The 23829-nt window shown below is 39.7% G+C and overlaps 5 protein-coding genes across 13 annotated transcripts; 3 read left to right on the top strand and 2 right to left on the bottom strand.

The window, feature by feature from the left end:
* Positions 1 to 10: 10 nt before the first annotated feature.
* On the bottom strand, positions 11 to 1110 carry LOC108596668 (SAGA-associated factor 29). The gene is made up of 3 exons (XM_017982674.2): positions 995 to 1110; positions 310 to 931; positions 11 to 246 (listed from the first exon to the last, which is right to left on the bottom strand). The coding sequence occupies exons 1-3, from the start codon at positions 1031 to 1033 to the stop codon at positions 32 to 34; spliced, it is 876 nt and encodes a 291-aa protein (XP_017838163.1). The 5' UTR covers positions 1034 to 1110; the 3' UTR covers positions 11 to 31.
* On the top strand, positions 1103 to 2529 carry LOC108596667 (diphosphomevalonate decarboxylase). The gene has a single exon (XM_017982673.1). The coding sequence runs from the start codon at positions 1275 to 1277 to the stop codon at positions 2448 to 2450; it is 1176 nt and encodes a 391-aa protein (XP_017838162.1). The 5' UTR covers positions 1103 to 1274; the 3' UTR covers positions 2451 to 2529.
* A 582-nt stretch (positions 2530 to 3111) lies between these two features.
* On the bottom strand, positions 3112 to 4903 carry LOC108595255 (transcription factor AP-1). The gene is made up of 3 exons (XM_017980462.2): positions 4782 to 4903; positions 4011 to 4585; positions 3112 to 3950 (listed from the first exon to the last, which is right to left on the bottom strand). Exons 2-3 carry the CDS (start codon positions 4558 to 4560, stop codon positions 3616 to 3618), a joined length of 885 nt encoding a protein of 294 aa, XP_017835951.1. The 5' UTR covers positions 4561 to 4585; positions 4782 to 4903; the 3' UTR covers positions 3112 to 3615.
* A 139-nt stretch (positions 4904 to 5042) lies between these two features.
* On the top strand, positions 5043 to 5723 carry LOC108595648 (60S ribosomal protein L29). The gene is made up of 3 exons (XM_017980923.1): positions 5043 to 5131; positions 5319 to 5434; positions 5513 to 5723. The coding sequence occupies exons 2-3, from the start codon at positions 5333 to 5335 to the stop codon at positions 5639 to 5641; spliced, it is 231 nt and encodes a 76-aa protein (XP_017836412.1). The 5' UTR covers positions 5043 to 5131; positions 5319 to 5332; the 3' UTR covers positions 5642 to 5723.
* Positions 5724 to 6233: 510 nt separating this feature from the next.
* Positions 6234 to 23372, top strand: LOC108596731 (kinase D-interacting substrate of 220 kDa). Of its 9 annotated transcripts, none has more exons than XM_017982782.2 (13): positions 6234 to 6668; positions 15778 to 15912; positions 16820 to 17017; positions 17078 to 18638; positions 18698 to 19910; positions 19964 to 20142; positions 20201 to 20445; positions 20501 to 20671; positions 20734 to 20937; positions 21006 to 21035; positions 21121 to 21229; positions 22472 to 22756; positions 22812 to 23371. In XM_017982782.2, the coding sequence occupies exons 2-13, from the start codon at positions 15802 to 15804 to the stop codon at positions 23009 to 23011; spliced, it is 4506 nt and encodes a 1501-aa protein (XP_017838271.1). In that variant the 5' UTR covers positions 6234 to 6668; positions 15778 to 15801; the 3' UTR covers positions 23012 to 23371. The 9 variants fall into 9 exon arrangements, with proteins under 9 accessions (XP_017838271.1, XP_017838265.1, XP_017838266.1 ...); XM_017982776.2 differs by lacking the exon at positions 6234 to 6668 and adding an exon at positions 9214 to 9540 and having other exon boundaries at positions 22812 to 23372; XM_017982780.1 differs by lacking the exon at positions 6234 to 6668 and adding an exon at positions 10810 to 10884.
* The last annotated feature ends 457 nt before the right edge of the window (positions 23373 to 23829 follow it).

The raw sequence follows: 23829 nt of genomic DNA, 5'->3' as shown, positions 1-23829 counted from the left end.
AGATTTTTACAAAATTAAATTTGCATTTTACTTAAGCCGATGAGAGATTGCCGCTACCGCTGCTAGCGCCCTTTTTAGTTGCACGATATGCAATTACATACCGCTGGGCCACGGGCAGCGGTTCTGCATAGCCATTCATATAGGATGAATCCTCAAAAAGCACATCATAATCTTCTGTAGCTGTTTCTGGCAGACGGTTCACGATGGCTTTGTAAAAACAGGTTGTTTGTGGATAGAGTGCCATTACTAAAAATAATTAAAAATAAATTTGAATAATCTGATTTTATAGCCACAAAGATTGTTACGCACCCACTGTATCCTTTGGAAACAAAGCATGTCCATCTGTCTCTGGATTTGCCCGCATTAAGGGCAGCGGTATGACTTTACGTTTGCTTAACACATGACGATCCTTTTGCTCCTCGTCTATGTCAATTACATCGTATTTATTTTGACGTTGCAAAAATTGTACCACTTCGGCTAATATCCAGTTCTCTTCATCGTCAATGCCCTTGGCCAGAGCAGCTACATTATCACCCACTTTGGCTACGTAACTGCTGTCGGCTGGTATAGCACCACATAAAGCTGGTGCACGTTCACCCGGTTTTCCAACGAACAGTGGCAGGGTTTGTGCCGACAGCTGCACCATTTTCATTAAAGCTCCACGACGAATTGCCTCCTTGTTGCCTGCATTGCGTGCCTGTATGCGGCGTTCATTCCGTATGTTGCGTATTTCGTGTATTTTGGCCAACGCTGCTCGTATTGTTGCCTCTTCCTCAGCGGCCTCGGCCATTTTTGCCTCTAGCATGGTCTTAAATTCTGGACTGTCGGGTTGAGTTTCCCCTGCAACGACCAGCTCGACCATTGACTCCTCTGAACGCTCATGTTCACCATCAACTTTGTGTATGTATTGCTGTATTTCCTTCAGGCGATCCTGTTAAGACATTTACATCACATGACATGATTCTCAAAGTACATGCATATTATACTAGCCTACCTGAATTTGCTGCGCAGCGCTTTCTGCGGTTAGTGGCATTAATATACTTTTAGTTTATAAGATTGTACTAGGAAAAATTCACTTTCAGTGGTATTGTTTGTTGATAGTGGAATGATACTGTCATTGCTTGTGCTGGAATGATACCTGTTTAATTTTGTCATGCCTCCACTTACTTTTTGTGACATCGTCTGTCGCATTACCGCCACAAAACGCAGTGAAAGCTGGAGAAAGTGTTTTTCAAATTTAATGTTTTCATTGTTTATTCTAAAATTGAGAGAGGATGTATACTGCAACTTGTGTGGCGCCCGTAAATATGGCCCTAGTTAAATACTGGGGCAAACGCAATGAGCAACTAATACTGCCAATCAACGACTCCATCAGCATGACGCTGGACACAAACGAGATGTGCGCAAAGACAACAATAAGTGCTTCCGAAAGTTTTAAGCAAAACTGCATGTGGCTGAATGGTGAAGAGGTGCCCTTTGAGGAGAATGCACGCCTAATGCGTTGCCTCGAGGGTGTGCAGCGTTTGGCGCTGGCAAATGGTGACATAAAGTTTCCACAAAGCTGGAAACTGCACATTGCCTCATGCAACAATTTTCCCACGGCAGCTGGACTGGCTTCGAGTGCAGCGGGCTATGCCTGTTTGGTATACACGCTGGCAAGACTCTACGAGCTGCCCATTACGGAAGAGCTAACAACTATAGCGCGTCAAGGCAGTGGCTCCGCTTGTCGCAGTCTTCACGGCGGATTTGTACATTGGCGCAAGGGTGAGCTCGAGGATGGCACAGACTCTATCGCTGTGCCAGTAGTGCCTTGGACACATTGGCCCAACATGCATATGCTTATACTAGTCGTAAACGATGCACGTAAAAAAACAGGCTCCACCAAAGGCATGCAACTTGCAGTAGAAACGTCAACGTTAATACAACAGCGGGCCAAGCAGGTGGTGCCCCAACGCATCAAGGAGCTAACGCAGGCCATACATCAGCGTGACTTTAAGGCCTTTGCTGAGATAACCATGCGTGAATCCAATCAATTGCATGCCATAGCACTGGACACCTATCCGCCTTGTGTCTACATGAACGATGTGTCTCATGCGATTTCTAATTTTGTGCATGATTTTAACGAGGCTGCTGGCGAACTGCTCGCTGCCTATACTTTTGATGCAGGTCCCAATGCGTGTCTCTATGTGCTGGCGGAGCATGTGCCACGTCTGTTGGCAGCCGTACAGCTGGCTTTTCCAAATGATTGTGAACAGAGTGTGGAGTACCTAAAGGGCATACCCGTGCCACAGTTGGCGCAACATTTAAATGGTGTGGGTGATGCTGCCTTGGCACATGTTAATCCCAAAAATTTGTTAAAATATATTATACATACAAAAGTAGGCAAGGGGCCATATCAACTGAGTGATGACCAAAGCTTACTGATTGATGGCTTACCCTTACCTAAATGATATCAAAGAGGCTTTAATAATATATTCAGATATTAACCCTAGGTTTTTGGGTTAAAACTAATTTCATTTTGACATTAAAACATACACATTTATTTTTATTTGAAAATAATTTGCAATTTAATTTATTCTTTCATTGTTGACAGCATATGACAATAAATATTTATTTTATTTTCTGTAACGTCTTTTTGTTATTTTAATATATTTATTTGTTGTGCTTTTTCACAAATTCAACATTTCAAGCTAAAGTTGTATAGAAAAATATTTGTTTAGACTTATGCGCATAGCAAATAGTTTTGTTTGTATATCAATAGCAAAAATCTTGAGAATTTATTGAGAAAGATTGCATTTACATAGTTCTAGGTTTGTTGTAAGACGAATATCAATGGCTTTGTGCAACATATGACAATAAATATGTATTTATTCTATATCTATATCTATTGTGTATATTCACAAACAAGAAAATATAGATATTAGTATTGTAAGCTTTTACAAAAATGTTATGAAGTTAGTTAAAGCTGTTAAATATTTGATTTAGACTTGTGTGCATACAGGCAAGCTAGTATTTTAAATAAAATAAATATAGCAATTTGTATTTGACTTACTAATTTACGAAATGCAATTTGCAAAACAAGAAATATTCCATTTACATAAAATTATGCTTAGAGTAATACAAATTTGTTCAGATACATTGATAATGTACTCAATATATTTTCTTACAAAAGAAACACGCACAACGTAATACTTTAACTTAAGCATATGTACATTTAGAACTAAATAAAAAACGTACTTTTCAAAAGCAAAACTTAAATTAATTTTAAAACAGCAAATAAGGCAATTGCACATTGGCATTAAGCAGAGAACAAAATTAATTGTTTACAAAAAGGCACTTAGCAGCCAAGATTGGTTATTAGTTTGATTAGTCAGCTGCAGGCGACTCACTGCCATTGGTTAATTGGTCTATTGTTTCTATGACAACATGCTCACTTAGCAGCAGTTCCAATGAAATACCCTGATCCAAGGCCAATACTTCAGCCGACTGTTCCTCTAGCTCTTGCTCTTCCATCTCTGCTGTGTCCACATCCGTCTCCTGTTCGTCGTTTATTAAACTATCTATATACTGCTGCTCCCCCACTAAAATAAAAGCATGCCCATTATTGGCCTTATGTTATTTGCCCGCCAGCATCACCGCATTGGGAATGGCTTGTACAGTGCAGCCGGCTTCCATGTGCTCGATGACTTGTTGCTTCAATTGCGCCACGTGATCCTTGAGGTTCTTAACAATGCCTCCTAGGTCAGTATTTTCGCCTTTAAGTATTTTCACGCGATCCTCGAGTTTGGAAATGCGCTCCAGCTTACGCTTGCGACACTTAGAAGCGGCAACACGATTACGTTGACGCTTGCGCTCCAACTTGATCTTTTCCTGAGTTTCCATATCAATGGGACTAACAGTAGGTGAAGCAGCTGAGTTTTGTGGTTCATCTTTAATAACAGGATATCCATCTGCAAAAAGTAAACTTTAAGTTAGCATAGAGTTCATTTCAAAAAGAAAACAAAACTTACCAACGTTGGTGTAGGTAAAGGTGCCACCGCTCATGCCATTATTGACTGCTGTCATGGCTGCGGCAGCAGTAACAGCGGGGGCAGCTGGGGCATTATTAGCCGCAGGGCCATTACCGTTGCTCGTCATAAACACTTGGGTATTCTTGCTGGTGTGCAGATTCTGTAACGCCTCCTCGAAACCCTTGCCAAAAGCTTCTTGTTCGGATGTCACGGGGCCCACTTTAGTGGGAAATACCGTGCCGGGTTGTGGCGTTTGCAACAGATTGCTTGAAAGCAATATTTTTTCCAAGTCTGGCGTATTGAGTGTCTTATTGTTTAAGTCGGGTGAATCAATTAACAGTGGCGCCATCATCACGCGTTTGTTTTTCGCTGACTTGTTGAGGTCCAAAAAGGCTGGGCGCTTATTTGGGTTTGGTGTTGAGCTGCTGTTTGGTGTTTGAAATTCCATAGAGTCTTCAGTGGCAACTGCTTCTGGCTCCGTCTTAGGCACGATTGGCGCGGGGTTTGTGTTCACATTATTTGTTGCAGCGGAAGAAACGATCGTTTTCATTTTTTCTCGGTATATGACGTCAGACCTGATTACAAAGGTAGTTAAAAAAGCACGAACTTAGCTGCTTGGCGAGATAACTTGTTTTAGCTGCATGACTCATTACGCTACCATACACACACACGCACACACCCTCCCGCATATAAATGAAAACACACGCACACACATAAACATGCATACGCTGCCAGCATTTTTGAATGTTTGTAAATAAACCTTTGACTTACCACACGTAGAAAAAATTTGATTCTTGATTTGTTTTTGACTATACTTTATGTTGCCAATTTAGCAATTTTTACTTATTAAAACTGTTTATTTATATTTTAATATAACACAACAAGTTTATTGCGTTTTAAAGGTAGGGTTGTTGATAACTAGATTAACTGCGATAAATTTGTCGACGACTCGATAGTTATGAATAAAGATTATATCGATAGTTTCTGGCAATTTCAGTAGTCTCTCCTAGAGTTGTTCATTGTAGTTCAAGTATACGATTCAGTTCAGTATCGATAGTTACATCGATTGTTTGCATCTCTTTTGCTCTCTTCCTCTTCTTTTCCGCTGAGCTGTCAAAAACGTAGGTTGCAAATGAAAAAATTATAATTATAAATCTGCAAAAATAACTGTGTAAACCAAATCATCTACGAGTGGTTTAAAGCAAAATGCAAAAGAGAAATACTCAAGCTTACGTATTAATTTACATTTTTTGTTTTCATACGCTGCTATATACCGGTTGAACCGCTTACTTTTTGGATACCAAACAGTTTGATAATTAGCAATGGCCAAGTCTAAGAATCACACAAATCACAACCAGAACAAGAAGGCCCATCGCAATGGCATCAAGCGCCCGATGCGTAAGCGTCACGAGTCCACTCTGGGTGTAAGTATAAACAACATTCAAAAAGTCGGCCAAGTGAACACAGATAAACAATTCCCCTTCATTATTTTTCTCCATTAGATGGATGTCAAGTTTCTGATCAACCAGCGTTATGCACGCAAGGGAAATCTTTCCCGCGTCGAGGCTGTCAAGCGCTATAAGGAGCGCGTTGCCTCCCAGCAGGGCAAGCCCAAGCCCGTCAAGCTATAAATTCCAGGTCGCTTATTTGTTCTAGTTTAGAGTGGATAATCGCGTCTTAGAATAAAGAAACAACAAACTTTTTAACTGAAAAGTGTGCAAATTCAATTGGTGCCTGTGTTTGTTTATGTAAAAATAGTGTGGAACATTCCTATTGCACAATGCGCATTTGTAGGAACGTGAATTGCCTAGGAAGTCTTATTCGAGGTCAGCCTGCAGACGTTGGAGCTTATGTATTATATATCATTATATTTGTTCGTTAGACCTAGTCTATTGTGGGTGTTTCTGATTAGTTTAATTTAAAATTGTTTATTGTATGTAGTATGTTTTCATTCAGTAATTTCATGTGCTAAAATGAGCGCCTTCACTTTGAATTAGTTATCGATAAATTAATGTCGATAGCTCAGCATATCGAGTAGTAACGAATAATTTGTGTTGTAGTGTGCAATAGAGTCAGCAACACTTTTTGTCTCATGCCGAACTTTTCGCACCATAACAGCAGCGCAGACAGAACGGTCCCTCGTCGCCAAACATATATATGTAATTCTATTTAATAATAGTACAATTCATAACATAGTGCTGCAGACTTGGTGTCATATATGTAATACATACTTTGCCAATTATGCAAACAGTGAAAATGTGAAATTAATGAAATTGCATAGCAAAGAAATTGTTTCGCGGGCGTGAGATGCTTTATAGTTGTATTTTGCAAATATATGTACAAATGTGTTCGTGACAGTTTATTTTACATACATTAAACGTTTTTACATACAAACGCGTATACAGTACTTTTTTAAAACAATAGCTTAACAATTAAAGTGCTAAAGTTAAAACTAATTGTAGCGCAAAAGTAAGCGTCAGCACGAAAATAAGCATTTTTATCGACGTTTCATTGACGCGAACACACACACACACACATACACAAGCAGACCAGACGTTACACGTGCGTGTGTACACACACATACACAAACACGCCCATACCCAAGGCAGCGCTCAGCTGTTTATTCCTGTCAATGTGTTAGTTGATCCTGCATAAAAGGTGAGTTTTGTTTAACAAATGTGTTAATAAGGTAGTTTATTTTGGTAGTGCTCAACCATATCAAAAATTTCCTGTATTTGCATTAGTGACTTGGTAAATTTAAACTATTGAGTATATTAAATTGCACAGGCACGTTTTGTCTAACACCCACAATATGAAAAATATGAAAAAATAAGTTGAACTATGATTTGGCAATAACTTAAAAGGTGTTAATTTGTTCAACAATATTGTCGTTTGTTTATTAAAACAATTTGTGGATAAAACGTCATATGCAAAATATAGCAATACAGTAAAGATACATTAAAGTAACGCTGGGAAAATACAAATAATATATATAAAAATAAGATTTAATCATTAATCTAGAGGTTAATTGTTTATTGATTATTGATTTAACTTATAGATTTATTTACAGTACTGCAATGCAATATTGATTAGTTACGTTGGCTTGCATTGCCGGCGCTGCTATACACTTATACATGCAGTAGTATACAGATATTTTCGCTCTGTAATCCGTCATAATTGAATAATGTCATAATGCCAGCGTACTTGTAAAGTAAGCGCACTTTATCTCTCCCCTGCCATTGTTACTGTGTCATGAGTATTTAACAAGTGTTGGCATAAGCTTATCATTCAAAACCCCATGAGCGATAAGAAATCCACTTTAGTCAAGACGCATACATTCATATAAAAAACTCAATATAACTGCTTTATATGATGTGACGGCGCTTTGTCTTGTCAATTCATTATAACAAATTGCAATCATTTTTATAATGAATGCCATTGTCAAAAGTATTTATTTTTATTCATATTGATGTTAATTAATCAAAAGCTTTTCAACGTTTTTCTACACCTTAGAAGAGCTTTGGCGCATATAAGCTCAGAGTAGCTCACTCTATTCAATTTAATTTATTTCAAGTGCTAATTTGCACTGATAGTTGAATAAATCAATTCTAAGCATAATCAAATTGACTGCTGACAGGTTGATATACATATCTGTTATACTCTGTATAAAAGTAAAGTATAAAGGTATCATAGACTAAAGATTTAAATGAATAAAAATCATAACGAAACAAAAATCAGTGCGAAGCTTGGACGAATCTTTCATTAAAATTAAATAATTAGAAATTAGTTGTTCATATATACCCATTACATATTAAAGGGCATTCCCAAGCTCATAACATTTTTTTTAGTCAAGAGCATTACAAATTAATGTTAATTTGTCTGATCAGCAAATATCAAAATATACTGCAGGCCCAAAAATGTATCTGTCAGTAATGTACGAAAGTCTGCAAGTGTCATAGTTTTATATTTGTTGCTACGTTTGAGTACGTTGTAAATAATTTAATATGGCTGAAAATTTAAGCGTATATTCTATATCGCATTATTTGGAATCTCAGCGTGTATGCCCAACAGAAACTATAAATGTAAGTTTAAGTGCAATTTCTAGTATTAAATTACTAAAGTGAGTCAGAGGCATTACGAATAAAATGTTTATGTGGGTATAGCTATCAACTTGAGCTTCTGATAATAATTATACAGTTGTAAGCTGATTCAGTTGAAATAAATATTGTTCTCAAATTTTAGCTACTAACATTTATTAGGCAGTTTTATGATGATTTTATTAAGAGAATATATATTTGATAATAACTCATAAATTAAAGTGTTTAAATACCTAGAAAGTATGCAATAGTATTAAAGTATAATTTCGCATTAGTTGAGTGCTCAAAACTGTTGCATACATTGAGGAATATTACTGTATTATAAGAATAAAATAACTAAATAAACTAATGGACAATTATTTCAAGAGCTCAGAGTCTGCAGAATGCTGCATTATAATTAATTGTGCAATAAAAGCTTGAGGCTTTAATAATATTATGAGCACTATAGGGTTAAGAATAAGTAATATTTATGTGTATTTAATCTCAGTCACAGTTGTTGCTGCATTCGGTAAACTTTGAGGATGCTAGACAGACGCTGCTTATCAGTCAACGAGATCAGTCTAAGCTCACAGTCAAAGAGACTGTCAAGGAGAGAGAGGGAGAGAGAGAGAGAGCGGGCGCTACTGTTTAGTTCAAGTAGTAATGAGTAAACGTGAGTGTGACAACGAATTTTACGATAACTAAATACAAACTTATTTAGTTGTTGTCATTGTCATTGTTCATTTTCGGCATTAGTCAATAGTGTATGTGTGTAAGCGCCGTTAATGTTGCGCTAAATGTAAGTTTGTATGTATGTATGTATGTGCTTTTATCAGAAAATCAGTGCTGTCAAGCGTAGGGTGCAAAGAGAGCGCACCTAAAAAAGAGAGGAGAGAGACGCATACACATGTGTTAAGCTTGCATACTGTGTATTTTACTGTTGTTGCCGTTATTGTTGTTGTTGTCTGTTATGCGTTGCTACCTGTTCAACGTTTCCTGGCGTTTCAGTTTTGCAACAGTTGGCAGCGCGTGAGCCTCGCTGCTGCATTATATAAATCTCAGCCGTGCATTTAAATTCAATCAATTAAAACAATTGCATTTAATAAATTTAATTAAAACAGTGTGCGCAGTTTGTTATCAGTGTGCTTTCAAATACAAATAATTGCTGTGTTTATTGCTTTTGTTTTGTGTGTTCTTACTCTTATTTGAATGTTGAATTAACTGTGCAAATAAAATATATATGCAAAATGAGTCGCACGCCCAAGTTGAATCAATTGGGGCGCGCATTTTCGGAGATGTCGCCACTCAATCCCCCCTTACCGACTGCACATTCGAGTGCAACAGCAGCAGCTACTTCCAGCCACGAGCAACGTGACTCGGGTAACTATGGCAGCATATTTCCATTTGGTTTATTCCGCAACTCCTTCGGACGCAGCGGCGGCTCTTCTGCTCAGGTGTGTATCTACTGCTCTCTCTCTCCCTCTCTCTCTCTCTCTCTGTCTTGTGCGGGTGGCTTGTCCATATGTTTTGATATAAAATGATACTAATTGCTGCTGATAAGACTAAGCAAACCATACAAACATTTGTGTATTTGTCTGCAGATTAAAATTCAGAATGCATCAATAGCGCTGTGCCGCTGATTAATCTATTAAAATATAAGTTATTATATATAAAATAAGCTATATTTAGTGCTCAAGCAGCTTACTTGATAAGTTTGACTTCCTGTTTGGCTATTATTTTAAAAGGTTAAATTTACTATCAATATTGTGGCTTAAGGTTAGGCATAATACACCCCTCGACTCGTTGCCGTCTACAAATTAAATGTGCAGCCTAAAGTTAGGCAATAATTCTACTCATAGGCTTTGCTCTTTGAATTTATTATATAGAGCTGCTGATTGATGATTTAAGAATACAAAATTTTACTTACACTAAATACAACGACAAACAATTAGAAAGAATACAATTTTTAAATTTTAATAAATGTCAAAACAAAGCTAAAGCATTATTCTTGAGTATATCATATAGAATAGTAAACTTATTAGCATACACATTACACAACAACAATAACAATAACTAATATATAGTTTATGTGTATCTCTCAAACGCTGTAAATTATTATCGCCACGGACTGTCTGTTTGTCTGTCTGTCTGTCAGTCAGAATAATAAACTTTATTATGGCCCACTGTTATAATTGAAGGCGGCATATAGCAAGCGCGCCCTCCACGGGCCGTCGCCTTCATTCAAAGTCAAGTAATAGTTTTTTACTTCAAAGAGTTCAGTTTTATTCGAATCGCAGGCTGGAAAGCCACGTTGCTGCGTGGCATGGCTTAGTGCCCCCAGTCGCCCCGCGTAACACTCTTCGATGTGTGAAAATAATTACCAAGAGATAAAAAATTCGACAAAGAATCTGTGCCTTTAATAAATTGGGTATTAAGCAAATAGGAAGTACCAGTTTGCTCTACACTCTCTGTATAGAATATCCGTTCGGTTTATCTGTGTGTGCAAAGACATTTGTTTACTCAATTAATTAAAAGTCGAAAAGCAAACCTCGTTTATTCATATACATACAATATATGCAGCCCCTTTATTCTTATATGAATCTTGCTTGGGAACGCGCTGGCGACAGTTTATTGAAAGCGCCTCTGGCAAACGGTTGCAAAACGATCACGACAGCAATTTTGTTTTAATTTTTTATAAAACACTGTGTTTGAAAACTATTTTCACAACGGAACTAAGCGGCGAAAGTTTAACCAAAATGTTTAAGGCCCGGCTAAAAACGCATGCGGCCGATGCAGAGGTGTGTTTAACTAAAGTTTATAAAGTTATTGTTTTTACGCAGTGCTCATAACTGAGTTATCTTTAATATAAGTTAAAATAGATAAGCTAACTACATGAGATACAAATTGCAGTGCAATTAAGTGTAATTTGCTTGTAATTCGTCAAAGGGTTATGTCCAGCGTGTATAAGAGATGTATAAGAGTTTTTGGTAAAGCGGAGAGCGCTTTATCTTTATTGGAATGAATGGAATAAACAAAATGTGTATTTCTGCAAACTAATTTAAAGACAATTAAACTTGTATGCAAACAATATTTTGCAGCATCATCAATTAATTAATATCTATATATGTATGTGATTTTGTTATATTGTAAACATTCATATGAAAGTCGTTTCACTTTATGTTGCAACAACAAAACGTTCGACATGCCACAGCAATAAAATCAATTTAGACATGGCAATGGGCATTGCTGACAATACAAAAATATTAATTAATAAAAGCTGCTACAAATGCAGTCGTTACTTGACAAATTTAAGACCTCTCTACCTCTCTTTCTCTTCGCTAAGTGTACTTGCATATCATAAAAATGACATGATAATCTACATACTAAACTAATCAGTTATCCCAGACAACAGATTTCCGATAACACGGTCAACTCGTAAAACTTGCGATTACAGCACAGCAGAGCAAATAAAAAAAATATCGCGTCTGTACAATATGCAGGCGAACGATAACAAAAAACAAAAAACAGCTGACCCACAGTCAACTAAAAATGTGCACAGCAGCAGAGAAGCTGCAGCAGCGAAGCAGCGCACGATCAGCGCTCTGGTGCGTGGTCTGCATGATCCGAACACACACGATTCGCAATCGCTGCAGCGTCCGCTGCTTGAGCAGCGTGAGCAGAGCAACAAGTCGAAGCTAACACGACAGTCCAACTCAGAGATTGCGCCGCATGCTGCGCTGCCGCGTTTTGTAATCAACATTGATGACACAGGCGATGCTCCAACAGAACCAGCAGCAAAAACAACAACTAGCGGCAGCGCCTTAACGCCCACAACATCGTCCACGCCCTCACGCTCATTGACCCCAGAGAGGCTTGGACGAGAGCCGAACGGCGATGCGTGCAGCGATCAACACGATGGGCATGAGCTGAGCACAACGCCGAATACAACGCGACGCTTTAGTCACTTTAATCTGGCCTTACGTCGTTTCTCTCACATACACGTACATGTACTTATCACGCTCACTGTATTCTTCCCCCTCTTTTAAGCCCGCCTGAGCCCACGCACTCTTTGTTCTTTGCTTAACTTAACTCTTGCGCGTGCGCACGTGTATTCTCTCTTTCTCTTTTTACTGTGCTAACTTGCTCTTTGCTCTTTGATCGCACGTTGCGCTTTCTAACCCTTGTCCTAGGCATAAAAATAAAACGAGCCTAGCAAAACCCAATGTGTCTCTGTGTGTGTGTGTGTGCGTGTGTCTGCTATCTAAAAATAAACTAGCTACAGTCGAGCTTCGGTATGATAAAATGCGTTATAATAAATCATTTATTGGTCGTTGCAGACAAGTTCGACTGTAGTGCAACTCTTCTTTCAGTGTTTACCCTGCTCTATCTTTCGCGTCTCTGTCTATGCTTATGCTTTTGCAATGATCCCAACAGTTTGTTGTTGTTGTTGTTAAGTTCTCTTGTTCTGCCTGGTGTTAACAATTCAAAATAATACTAAACAAACAAATAACTCTTAGCATAAGCACTAAAAATATTCATTGAGTTTTTAAGAGCAGCAGCTTAAGTCGATTGCGTGTGCGCGCTACACTTAAATATAACTAACTTTAAGTACTTAGCATAACACATTAAAACAAACAAGCGTAACTATTTGTTTATACTTGAGCATGTCACGGAATTGCTAAAGATACAGCTAATAATAATTGCTCCAATTTGGGCACTTGTAACGCAAACAAATTGGTAGTAATCGTTTAAAAAGTGTCTTTTAACTATCTTTAGCTATACATTAGCTACTTGAACGATAAGAACTTTAAACAGTTGCTTAAATGTAAGGTCTTTTTATTAGACGTAGTTATTGACGCTTATAGTCCAAGGCAAAACATACGATATTATCAATATCAAAATATAGGAAATTGTTGCAAGACAAAAGCGCAGCTGTTTATTCATTCACAAACTCAAGCTGTTAATACAGCGCTTTAATTTATAAAATTTAAAGCCTTAACCTCAACTTGCAAGTCAGCGCACATTATTCACTACAATGATTGGGGGAATTCTTGATGCACTTAACCCAAATTTGCAAGACCACAAACTGTTTGAGAAAAGCCCTTGATTCTGGAAGACGAAAGACACAATCTCTTTGTGTAGTCACTAAGAATGTTAAATTTATAAGACAGTAAATAGTTGCAGCAAAATATTTATAAGCATTGCTTAGCAATTCATTTAGTAAGCTTTCTAATTAGTTAATGGACACACAAGACAAGTGCGATGCTACTGCGTTGCAAATAGTTAATCAATTAACAATTAACAAATGCATTTGCAATATTGTTAAGAGCCAGCCCACCTTGGCTAGGGGGCTCGCGTATGCTTTGGCCTTTTAGCCAATGCCAGTTAATTTAAAGAGAAACTTTTTAATAGCATAGGGTAGTTATAGTTAAAATAATGTATAACTAAACTTAAGTAAGCGTTGGCTAAGAACAAATTGTTAAGCTAAAATGGTGGAAGTTCAAAGGGTTGTTAGTAGATTAAATAATATATAAGAAAGTAAGCTAAAGACAAAAAGGCTTCTTTAAATGAGTTAAGCATTAATTGAGCTTTTAAATAAATAGTTTAGATTCAACTTTACTTTAGATAACTTTAATCAATTGCAATTACTTCATATAAGTTAGAGTATTAAATTAACGACTTGTTGTGCATAAAACTCTTCAATCTTTTGCCTGCAATTTATTTGCTTTTAAGAGTAGAATAACAAGCAGACAAGCAAAGCGGGGCGGGCGGGCAGAGAGACAGGCAAGCAAGAAGGTGCATTGGTCATTGGTCAGTGGTCATTGGTCACTCTGGCTTAGTATGCGCCAGTCTTTGGCGTTGCGTGTTCCTGTCAAGAGGCGCGTGCTGCGTTCGGCGTTCCAAAAAGGCTAAAAACTTTTGTGAAGCCTAAATATAGACAAATTGGCAAACACGTTTCAAAAGCAAAACAACAAATTACTAACAAATTACAGCATTCGCTTGTAGTACGCGCGCGCGCTTGTATCTTGTATCTTGTATCTACTTAAAGTAGTTTTATGCACCCCGCCATGCGTTGTAATCAGCGTCAGTTTCGAGTTTGCTTGTTTTTTTTTTTTTTTGTCTGTGAGTTTGGGGCAGTTGATAAGCAAAAACAAACGTCATGCGATACACAGCAGTCGAGCCATACCAAGCAGTCGACCTGGCCAACAGTCGTCGCAGTCGTCGCGCGGACCAGTCTGACTAAGCGTCGCTGTCTCTAAGCGGCCGCAGCCAGCCTCCCCATTCAAACGCAATTCGTCGTCGTCGCAGCAGCAGCAGAGCGCAACTATTAAAAAAATAAAAAAAAAAAACAATTTAATACAAGACATTTCAATAATTGAAAACAAATGCATGGCATGCAGTTAATGCAGATTTAATTAATTGACGCGCGCGCTCTTGGCCAATTTTAATTTAAATTACGTGCATCTAATTAAATTTATACGCTTGCTCGTGTACGTTTTATCAGCGTCTAAAATAAACAAAAAAATAATATATAATTTTGTATTTTGTTGTTGTGGATTCTGCAAATATTTAAACAACCAGCTGCAGCTGCTGCTCTGATTGCATTAACAGTTACTTAGATATAAACATAAAACTGGTTAACAAAATGAAACTATCCAAAAGTTTTGACGAGTTAATTCTGAGCGCGTCGCGTTTAAGTTTAAACAATTTGCGTTCGCCGACAAAGAAAACCAAAAATGTAAATGAAAATGAAAATAAAACAAACTTTTTTGTCATAATATAAGCTAAAATAAACTTAGGTCAACTTTTATCTGAAAATGATTCATTTGGCGTATGTACCGCAGTTTACAGTTTTTTTTAAAGCGTAACGTCTTGCTAGATCGAGTTTATTTGTTTACCGCTAGTCTAATACAGCATTGAATGCTTGTTACGCCCAAATGCGTTTTTAGCACTAAACTCTTAACAATATTATAGCCATGAATGTAAACAATAATATGCATATAGATATCGCACATTGTAGCTGAACAATTGAGTATTAATAAAAGCTTTTTGCTTATTTCTAACCCCTACGAACTTGTCGGCTTCCTTTTAAAGTTTATATATTTAATTGCATAGTTAAGCTGCGCATTAAGCTACTGCATAACGGAATTTCCTGTTTATCGTTATCATAAAATATTTTAAGACATTTGTATCTATGACAGCCTAAATACGCATATATACAAAAGTATCTTGTAGATGCGTTTGTTGTGCTTAAGATTTATGAGGCGCCACCAACTTATCATAAGTAGTTGCTCGTTTACAGTTTTTTGACAGCCAGCTGTCTGCCTCGGGTATTTAAAAAAATGACAGTTGATGGTTTGATTAGGACTCATGATCGCTCAGTTTATCAAGAAAACTTAACCATAATAAATTGCAAACGTAATTTAATAAAAATGATTTTATTTATCAACACCCTAATCAGTGTATTTTTGCATTTGCTTGTGTTCAAACAAATTGTTTATGAGCATGTGTGCTTAGAATTAAATTTTTAGCCCAACCTAAAACTTTGTTTTGTGCCTCCCCAAAAAATAACCCAAGTTAATCTACCTCATGTTAAAAGTAGCTACCAATAATATAGAAAAATGCATGATTTTTAAATAAATTATATAAATGTACTAACTATATAACTTTGTCGTGTGTCTTTAATTTAGAATATAAATCGCTACGGAGAATCCATGGGTTCGCTGGGACACCGTGCATTGCTGCAGTACATCGATAATAATGATATATCTGGCCTACGCGCTATACTCGATAGTCGTCACTTAACCATCGATGATCGCGATGAGGTAAGTGGGTGTGGGCAAATGGGTGGGAATTATTGATTATGTTGCTTGTAAAGATTACTGCAGTTGTATCTGAAGTGCTTAGAGCTTTGAATAATTAATTTTATTAAGAGATTGCATTTATGATTTGGAAAGTTTTTAAGAAATGCATAGACTTAGAATAGAATATTGGGCTTGACTTCTCCCATCCTTCTAATACTAGTTATATTCCATGTTTCTTTATTAAAAACTTTAAAATCTGTTCTAAAATTAAAAACTTTTTTTCTGAAAAAGGGTGATTAACCTTTATAAAAAGATCTGATAAATAATATTGTATACTTTATTATGAATGTCAAAGAAAATAGTTGATAGACTGATAGAATAAATAAATTTAATTTGTAAAAGTTAAAATTTAATTTGTATAATTATGAGATTGCATTTATGATTTGGAAAATTTTTAAGAAATGCATACATTTTTTTTTATAATTTTTTAACATCGGTGTAGAATAGAGGGCTTGACTTCTCTCATCCCATGTTTCTTTATAAAACTTAAAAAAAAAAAATATTCAAAAACCAAAAACTTTTTCTTGAAAAGGTTGATTAACTTTTATAAAAAGATCTGATAAATAATATTATACTTTTTATTATGAAAATCAGAGTAAATGCTTGATAGACTGAATAAATTAATTTAATTTGTAAAAGTTACACATTATTTTTTAAAATATAAATAAAAAATGAGTTATTTTACGAAGATATAATTAAAAATTAAAAAGAATTGCTAGATTTTTACTATAAATTAACTATTAAAAATGGATTTTTATGCTTAAAGCTATAACTATTTTTATATATAAAAGTTATAGCTCTGATTTTGGCAATTATGCGAATTTTGTATTAGTTACTAAATATTTTATATTTTATTTTGGATTCTTAGAATGCCACGACGGTGCTTATGGTGGTTGCTGGTCGCGGCCTAATCGCATTTGTGAGAGAATTTCTATCCAGAGGCGCCGATGTGCAGGCGGAGGACTTGGACAACTGGACTGCGTTGCTGTGTGCCACACGCAATGGACACTTGGATGTGGTGCAGCTGCTGATCGATCATGGCGCTGAAGTCGAACATCGTGATATGGTAAGCAGCAGCTGCAAGTACAGTAAGCAGTGGCTATAAGCGTCTCGGTCTCTTTTTTAGGGCGGCTGGACTGCGCTAATGTGGGCATCGTATCGTGGGCATACGGAAATTGTGCGTCTGCTGCTGGACAAGGGCGCCGATGGCAATGCGCATGGCAATTATCATTTGGGCGCGCTGCTGTGGGCGGCGGGGCGTGGCTACAAGGATATTGTCGAGCTGCTGGTGCAGCGTGGCGCCAAAGTGAATGTGGGCGATAAATACGGGACAACAGCGCTGGTGTGGGCGTGTAGGCGTGGCAATGTGGAAATCGTCGACACGCTGCTGAAGGCGGGTGCCAATGTGGATACGGCTGGCATGTACTCGTGGACGCCACTACTGGTGGCTGCCGCTGGCGGGCACACAGACTGCGTTAGTTCGCTGCTGGAGAAGAAGCCGAATGTGAATGCACTGGACAAGGACGGCATGACGGCGCTGTGCATAGCGAGCAGAGAAGGCTCGCAGGATATAGCGGCGGCGCTTATAGCCGCCGGCGCTTACATCAATATACAAGATCGTGGTGGCGATACGCCGCTGATACATGCGGTGAAGGGCGGACATCGCAGCGTGGTGGAGGCGCTGCTCAAGAAGCACGCCGATGTGGATATACAGGGCAAGGATCGCAAGACGGCCATCTATACGGCCGTGGAGAAGGCGCATACGCAAATTGTCAAAATGCTGCTGTCGACCAATCCGGATCTGGAGGCCAGCACCAAGGACGGCGACACGCCGCTGCTGCGCGCAGTGCGCAATCGCAATCTGGAAATCGTGCACATGCTGCTGGAGCGCAAGGCCAAGGTGACGGCCAGCGACAAGCGTGGCGACACCTGCCTGCACATAGCCATGCGAGCGCGCTCCAAGGCCATAGTCGAGGCGCTGCTGCGCAACCCAAAGCACAGTCAGCTGCTGTACCGCGCCAACAAGGCGGGCGAGACGCCCTACAACATTGACTCACTGCATCAGAAGACGATACTGGGGCAGGTGTTCGGCGCTCGCCGCTTGAACACCAACGAGGACTCCGAGGGCATGCTGGGCTATGAGCTGTACTCCTCGGCGCTGGCGGATGTGCTCAGCGAACCGACACTAACCACGCCCATTACCGTGGGTCTCTATGCCAAGTGGGGCAGCGGCAAGAGTTTTCTGCTCAACAAACTGCGCGACGAAATGAACAACTTTGCACGCCAATGGGCCGAGCCGCCTGCCAAGACGGGCGGACTGCTGTTTCTAGTCTGTCTGCATATAGCGCTGCTCATTGGCGTCATTGTGGGCCTGAGCAGCTGGTCGCTCTGGTGGGGCCTGCTGGCGGCGGCGCTGCTCCTGCTTGTCACCTACTTGCTGCTGGCGGCGACCAAGTACTGCAACTATCAGATGGACATGTTCTGGGCCTACTCCGTGCTGCATGCCATAGAGAAGCGCATGACGCGTCTGCGTCTAATACTGCAGGTGAGCTTCTGCCATCCGCCCGGACCGCAGGCAGACTCGCAGCCCAAGCCTGTGCGCTTTCACTTTGCCGAGGCGAGCAGCGCTTCACCCACAGGCGATGGCGCGGTGGCGCATATGCTAGCTGCGCTGCTGGATGCCATAGGTAAACCCACAGCTAATCTAAGATTTATGTTTTATTAATGTTGTTGTTGCTGCTTTTAGAATCGCACTATGGCTGGCTGTCCACGCGTCTGTATCGCGCGTTTCGTCCGCGCTGTCTGAAGTCGGACATTGGCTGGCGCTGGCGTCGCATGTGCTGTCTGCCCATTGTGCTGCTGTTTGAGATTACGCTGATTACGCTAGTGGCGGGCATTTCACTCATCATTGCCTACTTCACCTATGCCAGCAAGGCGGAGCAGCAGCAGATACTGGTAGCCATCTATGTGATAGCTGCAGTGCTGCTGACCATTGTGTGCACGCATTTGCATGTGCTCGCCAAGATTTGCGGCTCGCTGTTTATATCACACAAGCGTCAGCTCAAACGCGCTGTGCGCTCGCAGGAATGTGCACCGCTTACCATGCTGGGCGCTGAGGTGGCTGTTATGACGGATATGGTCAAGTGCTTGGATGCGTTTACCAATCAGCAGAGTCGTCTGGTCGGCGTCGTTGATGCGCTGGACTCTTGTGATACGGAGCGCATACTGACGCTGCTGAATGCTGTGCAAACTTTGCTCTCCTCGCCCAATCGTCCGTTTGTGCTGCTCATTTCAGTGGATCCACATGTCATAGCCAAGGCGGCGGAAGCCAACAGCCGACGCTTGTTCACTGAGGGCGGCATTGGCGGTCACGACTTTCTGCGCAATCTGGTGCATCTGCCTGTTTATTTGCAAAACTCTGGACTGCGCAAGGTGCAGCGTGCGCAGATGACTGCGCTGCTGTTCAAGCGCAGCGCGGGCGGCACAGACTTTCAAACAGATGAGAGCGGCGGTGCTACGCTGGGTCATTCGGTTTCGGCGCGGCGTTTGTCGAATGCTTCGGAGATTATGTCCAGCCAGGAGAAGCTGCGTGCGCCGCGTGCTCAAGGTGCGGGCAAAAAGTTGCGTCTTTCCGAGTCTGTAGCCAGCTCCATTGGCTCCAATTTGCATCGACTGGGACAGAATCCACAGGGCGTGTTGGATCTGTCGCGCATTGTGCTCACCGATGACTACTTTAGTGACGTAAATCCACGCAGCATGCGGCGCCTAATGAATGTCATCTACATTACTGTGCGTCTGCTCAAAGCATTCCAGATTGACTTCAGCTGGTATCGTCTGAGCTCCTGGATCAATCTCACCGAGCAGTGGCCACTGCGAGCGAGCATGATAGTGCTGCATCACGATCAGTTCATGGACGGCAATGCCGATGAGAATGTGTCGCTGCAGAGCGTATACGAAAAGTAAATACAATATACATATTAAATAAACATTTAATTATTAATTATTTTGTTAGAGTGCGTCCTAAGCTGGCTTGCTTGAGAGAAGCCGCACCGCTGCTGGAGCTGGATCGTGATGAGCGCAAGTTGGATGCGTTTCTGCAGCTGCACAAGTCGGACTTGCTTGTTGCAGATTTGCGCATCTTTTTGCCCTTTACTATAAATCTTGATCCGTATTTAAGAAAAGTGTTGAAAGGTTTGCTTTAACATTTATTTGTTTTGTAATCTATTAACATATTTATTTGTTTATGCAGAGGATCAGCAGATTATTGAAGACGAGGGCTCGCTGGTGCTACAAGCACGTCCTAGTGTTAGCTATCGCCAGCAACCACCAGCAGCTGCGCCCGCAGCCACTTATGTGCCTTCGCCACAACCTTATCCCTATCAAATGCTGCAGAACGACTTCATAGGCTCCAGTGAGCTGCGTATGCGCAATGTAAACAACCTCAGCGCAGAGCCGCAAACACCTTTAATAACATCGCCCAGCGATTCATTTAACGTGCGTACTTAAACACACTAAATGCTTTAACTTAAGCTTTACTTATGCATTTTAGGATGACATACTGCAAACTCGACTAACCGATCTAACTGTTGAGGGTGTTATTAGCTTGCTGGAGCGCTTGGATGATCTGAAGCCAGCGCTGTCCAAGCTGGCGCCTATACTACGTGACAATGCCATCAATGGACGCGTGCTTAAGCATTGTGAGCTAAGCGATCTTAAAATGGTAAAGCATTGACTACCACATTTAATATGCGTCTAGAGCTTACATTTTATTTTGTGCGTTAGGAGCTGGGTCTGAGCTTTGGCCACTGGGAGCTGTTTCGCTTGCTTATAACTACGCTGCGTGAGTGCGAGCGCATGCCGCGCAAGCTGCGCGTCCAAGCTGCCATCACCGAGACGCCCGCCAATGTCACAGTGCTGCGAGATGTGCCCGATGCTTTGCCAGCGCCTTCATCACGTCGCAACTCGGTTAGCCACATGGAGAAGCAGGTAAGCAGTAGTTCTAAGTTTGTTAGTCAGTAATGTTTAAAATGCAATTCACATTCGCTTACATGCAGTCCAAGGTACATGATTATGAGTTTCTACAGGTAACCCCAGCCAACAATTGCAGCTAATGCTAGTTATGCTTTTATTATTTTGAATTTATGCACAATTGTCTTTGAACTTATGCAGGTAACGCTGGAGGAGCAAATGATATGCGGCGCCTTGCAGACGCTTAACGAGGAGGCTTTTGAGGATGTGGCCAGCAGCGAGCGGCCGAGTCCATCGGGTTTGCCCACAGGTGAGATGCTGGCACAGTTAGCACCCATACGCGAGTCATCCGAGTTTGGTTCGCCAAATGATGAGCTGAGAATTAACACCTTGCTGCAACAACACAACAACAATTATAACAACAACAACAACAACAGTCAGACACAACAACAACAAGACGCTAAATACTTAAGCAGCGATTACAATCGCAGCGCCAGCACGCACTCGCTGCAGAGCTTAAATGCCGCATCTGGTGGCATGCAGCTGCGCATGGGTAATGGCCAAAGTCAGGCTGGCAGCACAGTCGATCTAGTTAATGTGGGTTTCGGTGGTCTTGTTGGTCTTGGTGCTGCCGCTGGTGGTGGTGGCTATTATAATCAGCGTGGCACGCGTCCCAATTCTGTATGCGATGAGCTGCTAATCGACACTTTGCCGCAGGTGGTGGTCATACCCAATGTGGACAAGAACTATGACGATACCAAACTATAAACCAAACAAACATATCTGTATTCTATGCCCAGCGCTTCCTAACGAACGAACTTATATCATTAAAAACTATATGCATGTATTTATAACTCAGTATACATGTCCAGTGTTAAGTGAAACTAATAACTATATTATAAGCCAACTATTTTAAGTTTAGCTGTAGCTTTTACTAAAACTGAACAACAACTGTGTGCCATTTTTTTTTGTATTTTGTTGTACTTTACATTTGCCACAAGAGAAACAATAAGTTGTTAGTGCTTACAGTATTTGTTCTTAAACAAGCTTCAAAAGTTTATTAATTTTAATCCTTAGTTATTGCTTAACGATACCAAACGCTAACATAACTTTAACAGCTGGTTTGGCATTTATGTATTTTAATTGTTAAAGGCGACTGCACGTTTATTTTAAATATATTTAAGTTTAACAACAAATAACTTAACTAACAGCGTAAACCAACTAACTAATGCTGCTTCAAAAATAAATATTGTATCAAATAAATTCAAATGCAAACAACTGCTGATCAGCGCATTTTAATTGTAGTTTGCTAAATTATATTATTAACTGCTTTTAGCTGGGTGTTTACTAAACGTTACTGCATGCAACTTATTGTTTTGGCTTAGCATTTAGCTTAGTTTATTGTTAATATTTAAATAAATTAAAGCAAGGTGTTGGTTAATTGCTTTTTAGTCTAAGTATTACGCAGGACTCGCCCAAAGGTGCAAATTATCTTTTTGTTATTTGTATTTAAACTAGTGCTAGTTGCTGACTTATATTTTCATTTTTGTAGACCTCGATTTGGCCAGTGGCTCGGCAGCTGCTGCTCTATTGACGCCCACTTTGCTGCCCTCCGGCTCTCCCATGCAGCTACGTCGTGATTCTATTTTGAAGCAACAGGGCAGCGTTAAATCGGAGAAGCGTGTATCGATCAAACAAACTCTTAGTGGCAACAATTTGGCTGCGCTTGTCAGCAGCAATAACAATAATAATAACTCCAAGCTGGCACCAAATGTGGAATACGTTTCAGAGATGCCAGGCAGCAGCAAAGCGCGCCTAACCACCAAGCCGCCCACAGGTAAAATATTATATAACTTTATTTTGTTTACTTACTAATCAAATTTCGTTACTAGGTCCACGTCCTGCCTCACTCATCATTACCAAAAGCGATTCGAGCGCACAGTTTCAACTGCTGCGCTCTTCTTCTATAGAATATGAAGACATCGAGGCCCAACAACTGGAGCATGCTACTAGACGTGCTATTAGAGCCACTTTATTGGAGCAGCAGGAGGATGAGTCGGCGCCTTTAGTTTTTACTGTGCGTAAATCATAGGATCACTAACTATATACACTCTATACACTAGTCTCTCGAACTGATCCTACAATTTTTATGAGAGATTCTGTGAAGCTGTTAACTTTAATTTATCTCTTTGATTAGCAGGGACTGTAACAGCATTATAAATGTAAATTCAATATGTGCTTTTTACTTAGTGCCAGTTAAAGTTAAGTTTACAGTTACATTATAGGCTGTAGTTTTATTGTAACGTGTGTCACTTTGTTAGGCCGTTTACCCGTTCTATACATATAATGTTGATAGATAATTTGTTCTGATTAATATACTATGTATACACTTACAATATGAATTTAATGTGCTTACTATATAAAAGTATGCATATGAAAATTAAGACAATTACATTTAATAAAGAAAAGCTTTACAAATTACAGCAGCAACAAGTTTTATTTACATTTGAATTGCGCGCTTACTTAACAGGTTGCCATAGTAACAGTCGTTTAACAGCATGCTCCTTTGGCACTGCTTTGCGGCTTATGTACATAAATGTAATGTTAAAACCAGATATGTAAAAACGTCGCGTCTTCTTCGCAACTCACACTTAAAATTTATAAACTAATAATTTAAACATATTTAAGACGTTATAAAGTTATAAAACTAGTGCTGCATGTGCTTAGTGCAAAACATGAGTGTTTATATTGATAGCATAAACAATTTGTCAATGTTTGATATTGGCTATGTGAAAAATTACACACACAACCGCAAGTTAAACGCACAGAACAGCTGAGTTTTGTTTACTAGTCGAAAAGAGGGTGTTAAAGTGCCGTGAAAGGTCACCTTGAGCTCAATAAAACGAAAAA

The sequence above is a fragment of the Drosophila busckii genome, chromosome 2R (genome assembly GCF_011750605.1).
Source record: "Drosophila busckii strain San Diego stock center, stock number 13000-0081.31 chromosome 2R, ASM1175060v1, whole genome shotgun sequence".
NCBI classification, from domain to species: Eukaryota; Metazoa; Arthropoda; class Insecta; order Diptera; family Drosophilidae; genus Drosophila; species Drosophila busckii.
The sequence above is the reverse complement of the archived record's forward strand: the minus strand, read 5'-3'. Positions and strand labels throughout refer to the sequence as shown.

Bases quoted from the DNA above. Each gene is read 5' to 3' on its own strand.
- LOC108596668 (XM_017982674.2), bottom strand. From the start codon at position 1,033: ATGCCACTAACCGCAGAAAGCGCTGCGCAGCAAATTCAG. The intron at 932-994 runs GTAGGCTAGTAT...ATGTCTTAACAG, and splicing joins GCGCTGCGCAGCAAATTCAG to GATCGCCTGAAGGAAATACA. The intron at 247-309 runs GTGCGTAACAAT...AATTATTTTTAG, and splicing joins GTTTCCAAAGGATACAGTGG to TAATGGCACTCTATCCACAA.
- LOC108596667 (XM_017982673.1), top strand. From the start codon at position 1,275: ATGTATACTGCAACTTGTGTGGCGCCCGTAAATATGGCCCTAGTTAAA.
- LOC108595255 (XM_017980462.2), bottom strand. From the start codon at position 4,560: ATGAAAACGATCGTTTCTTCCGCTGCAACAAATAATGTGAACACAAAC. The intron at 3,951-4,010 runs GTAAGTTTTGTT...TACTTTTTGCAG, and splicing joins CTTTACCTACACCAACGTTG to ATGGATATCCTGTTATTAAA.
- LOC108595648 (XM_017980923.1), top strand. From the start codon at position 5,333: ATGGCCAAGTCTAAGAATCACACAAATCACAACCAGAACAAGAAGGCC. The intron at 5,435-5,512 runs GTAAGTATAAAC...TTTCTCCATTAG, and splicing joins GTCACGAGTCCACTCTGGGT to ATGGATGTCAAGTTTCTGAT.
- LOC108596731 (XM_017982776.2), top strand. From the start codon at position 9,334: ATGAGTCGCACGCCCAAGTTGAATCAATTGGGGCGCGCATTTTCGGAG. The intron at 19,911-19,963 runs GTAAATACAATA...TTATTTTGTTAG, and splicing joins CTGCAGAGCGTATACGAAAA to AGTGCGTCCTAAGCTGGCTT. The intron at 22,757-22,811 runs GTAAAATATTAT...TTTCGTTACTAG, and splicing joins AACCACCAAGCCGCCCACAG to GTCCACGTCCTGCCTCACTC.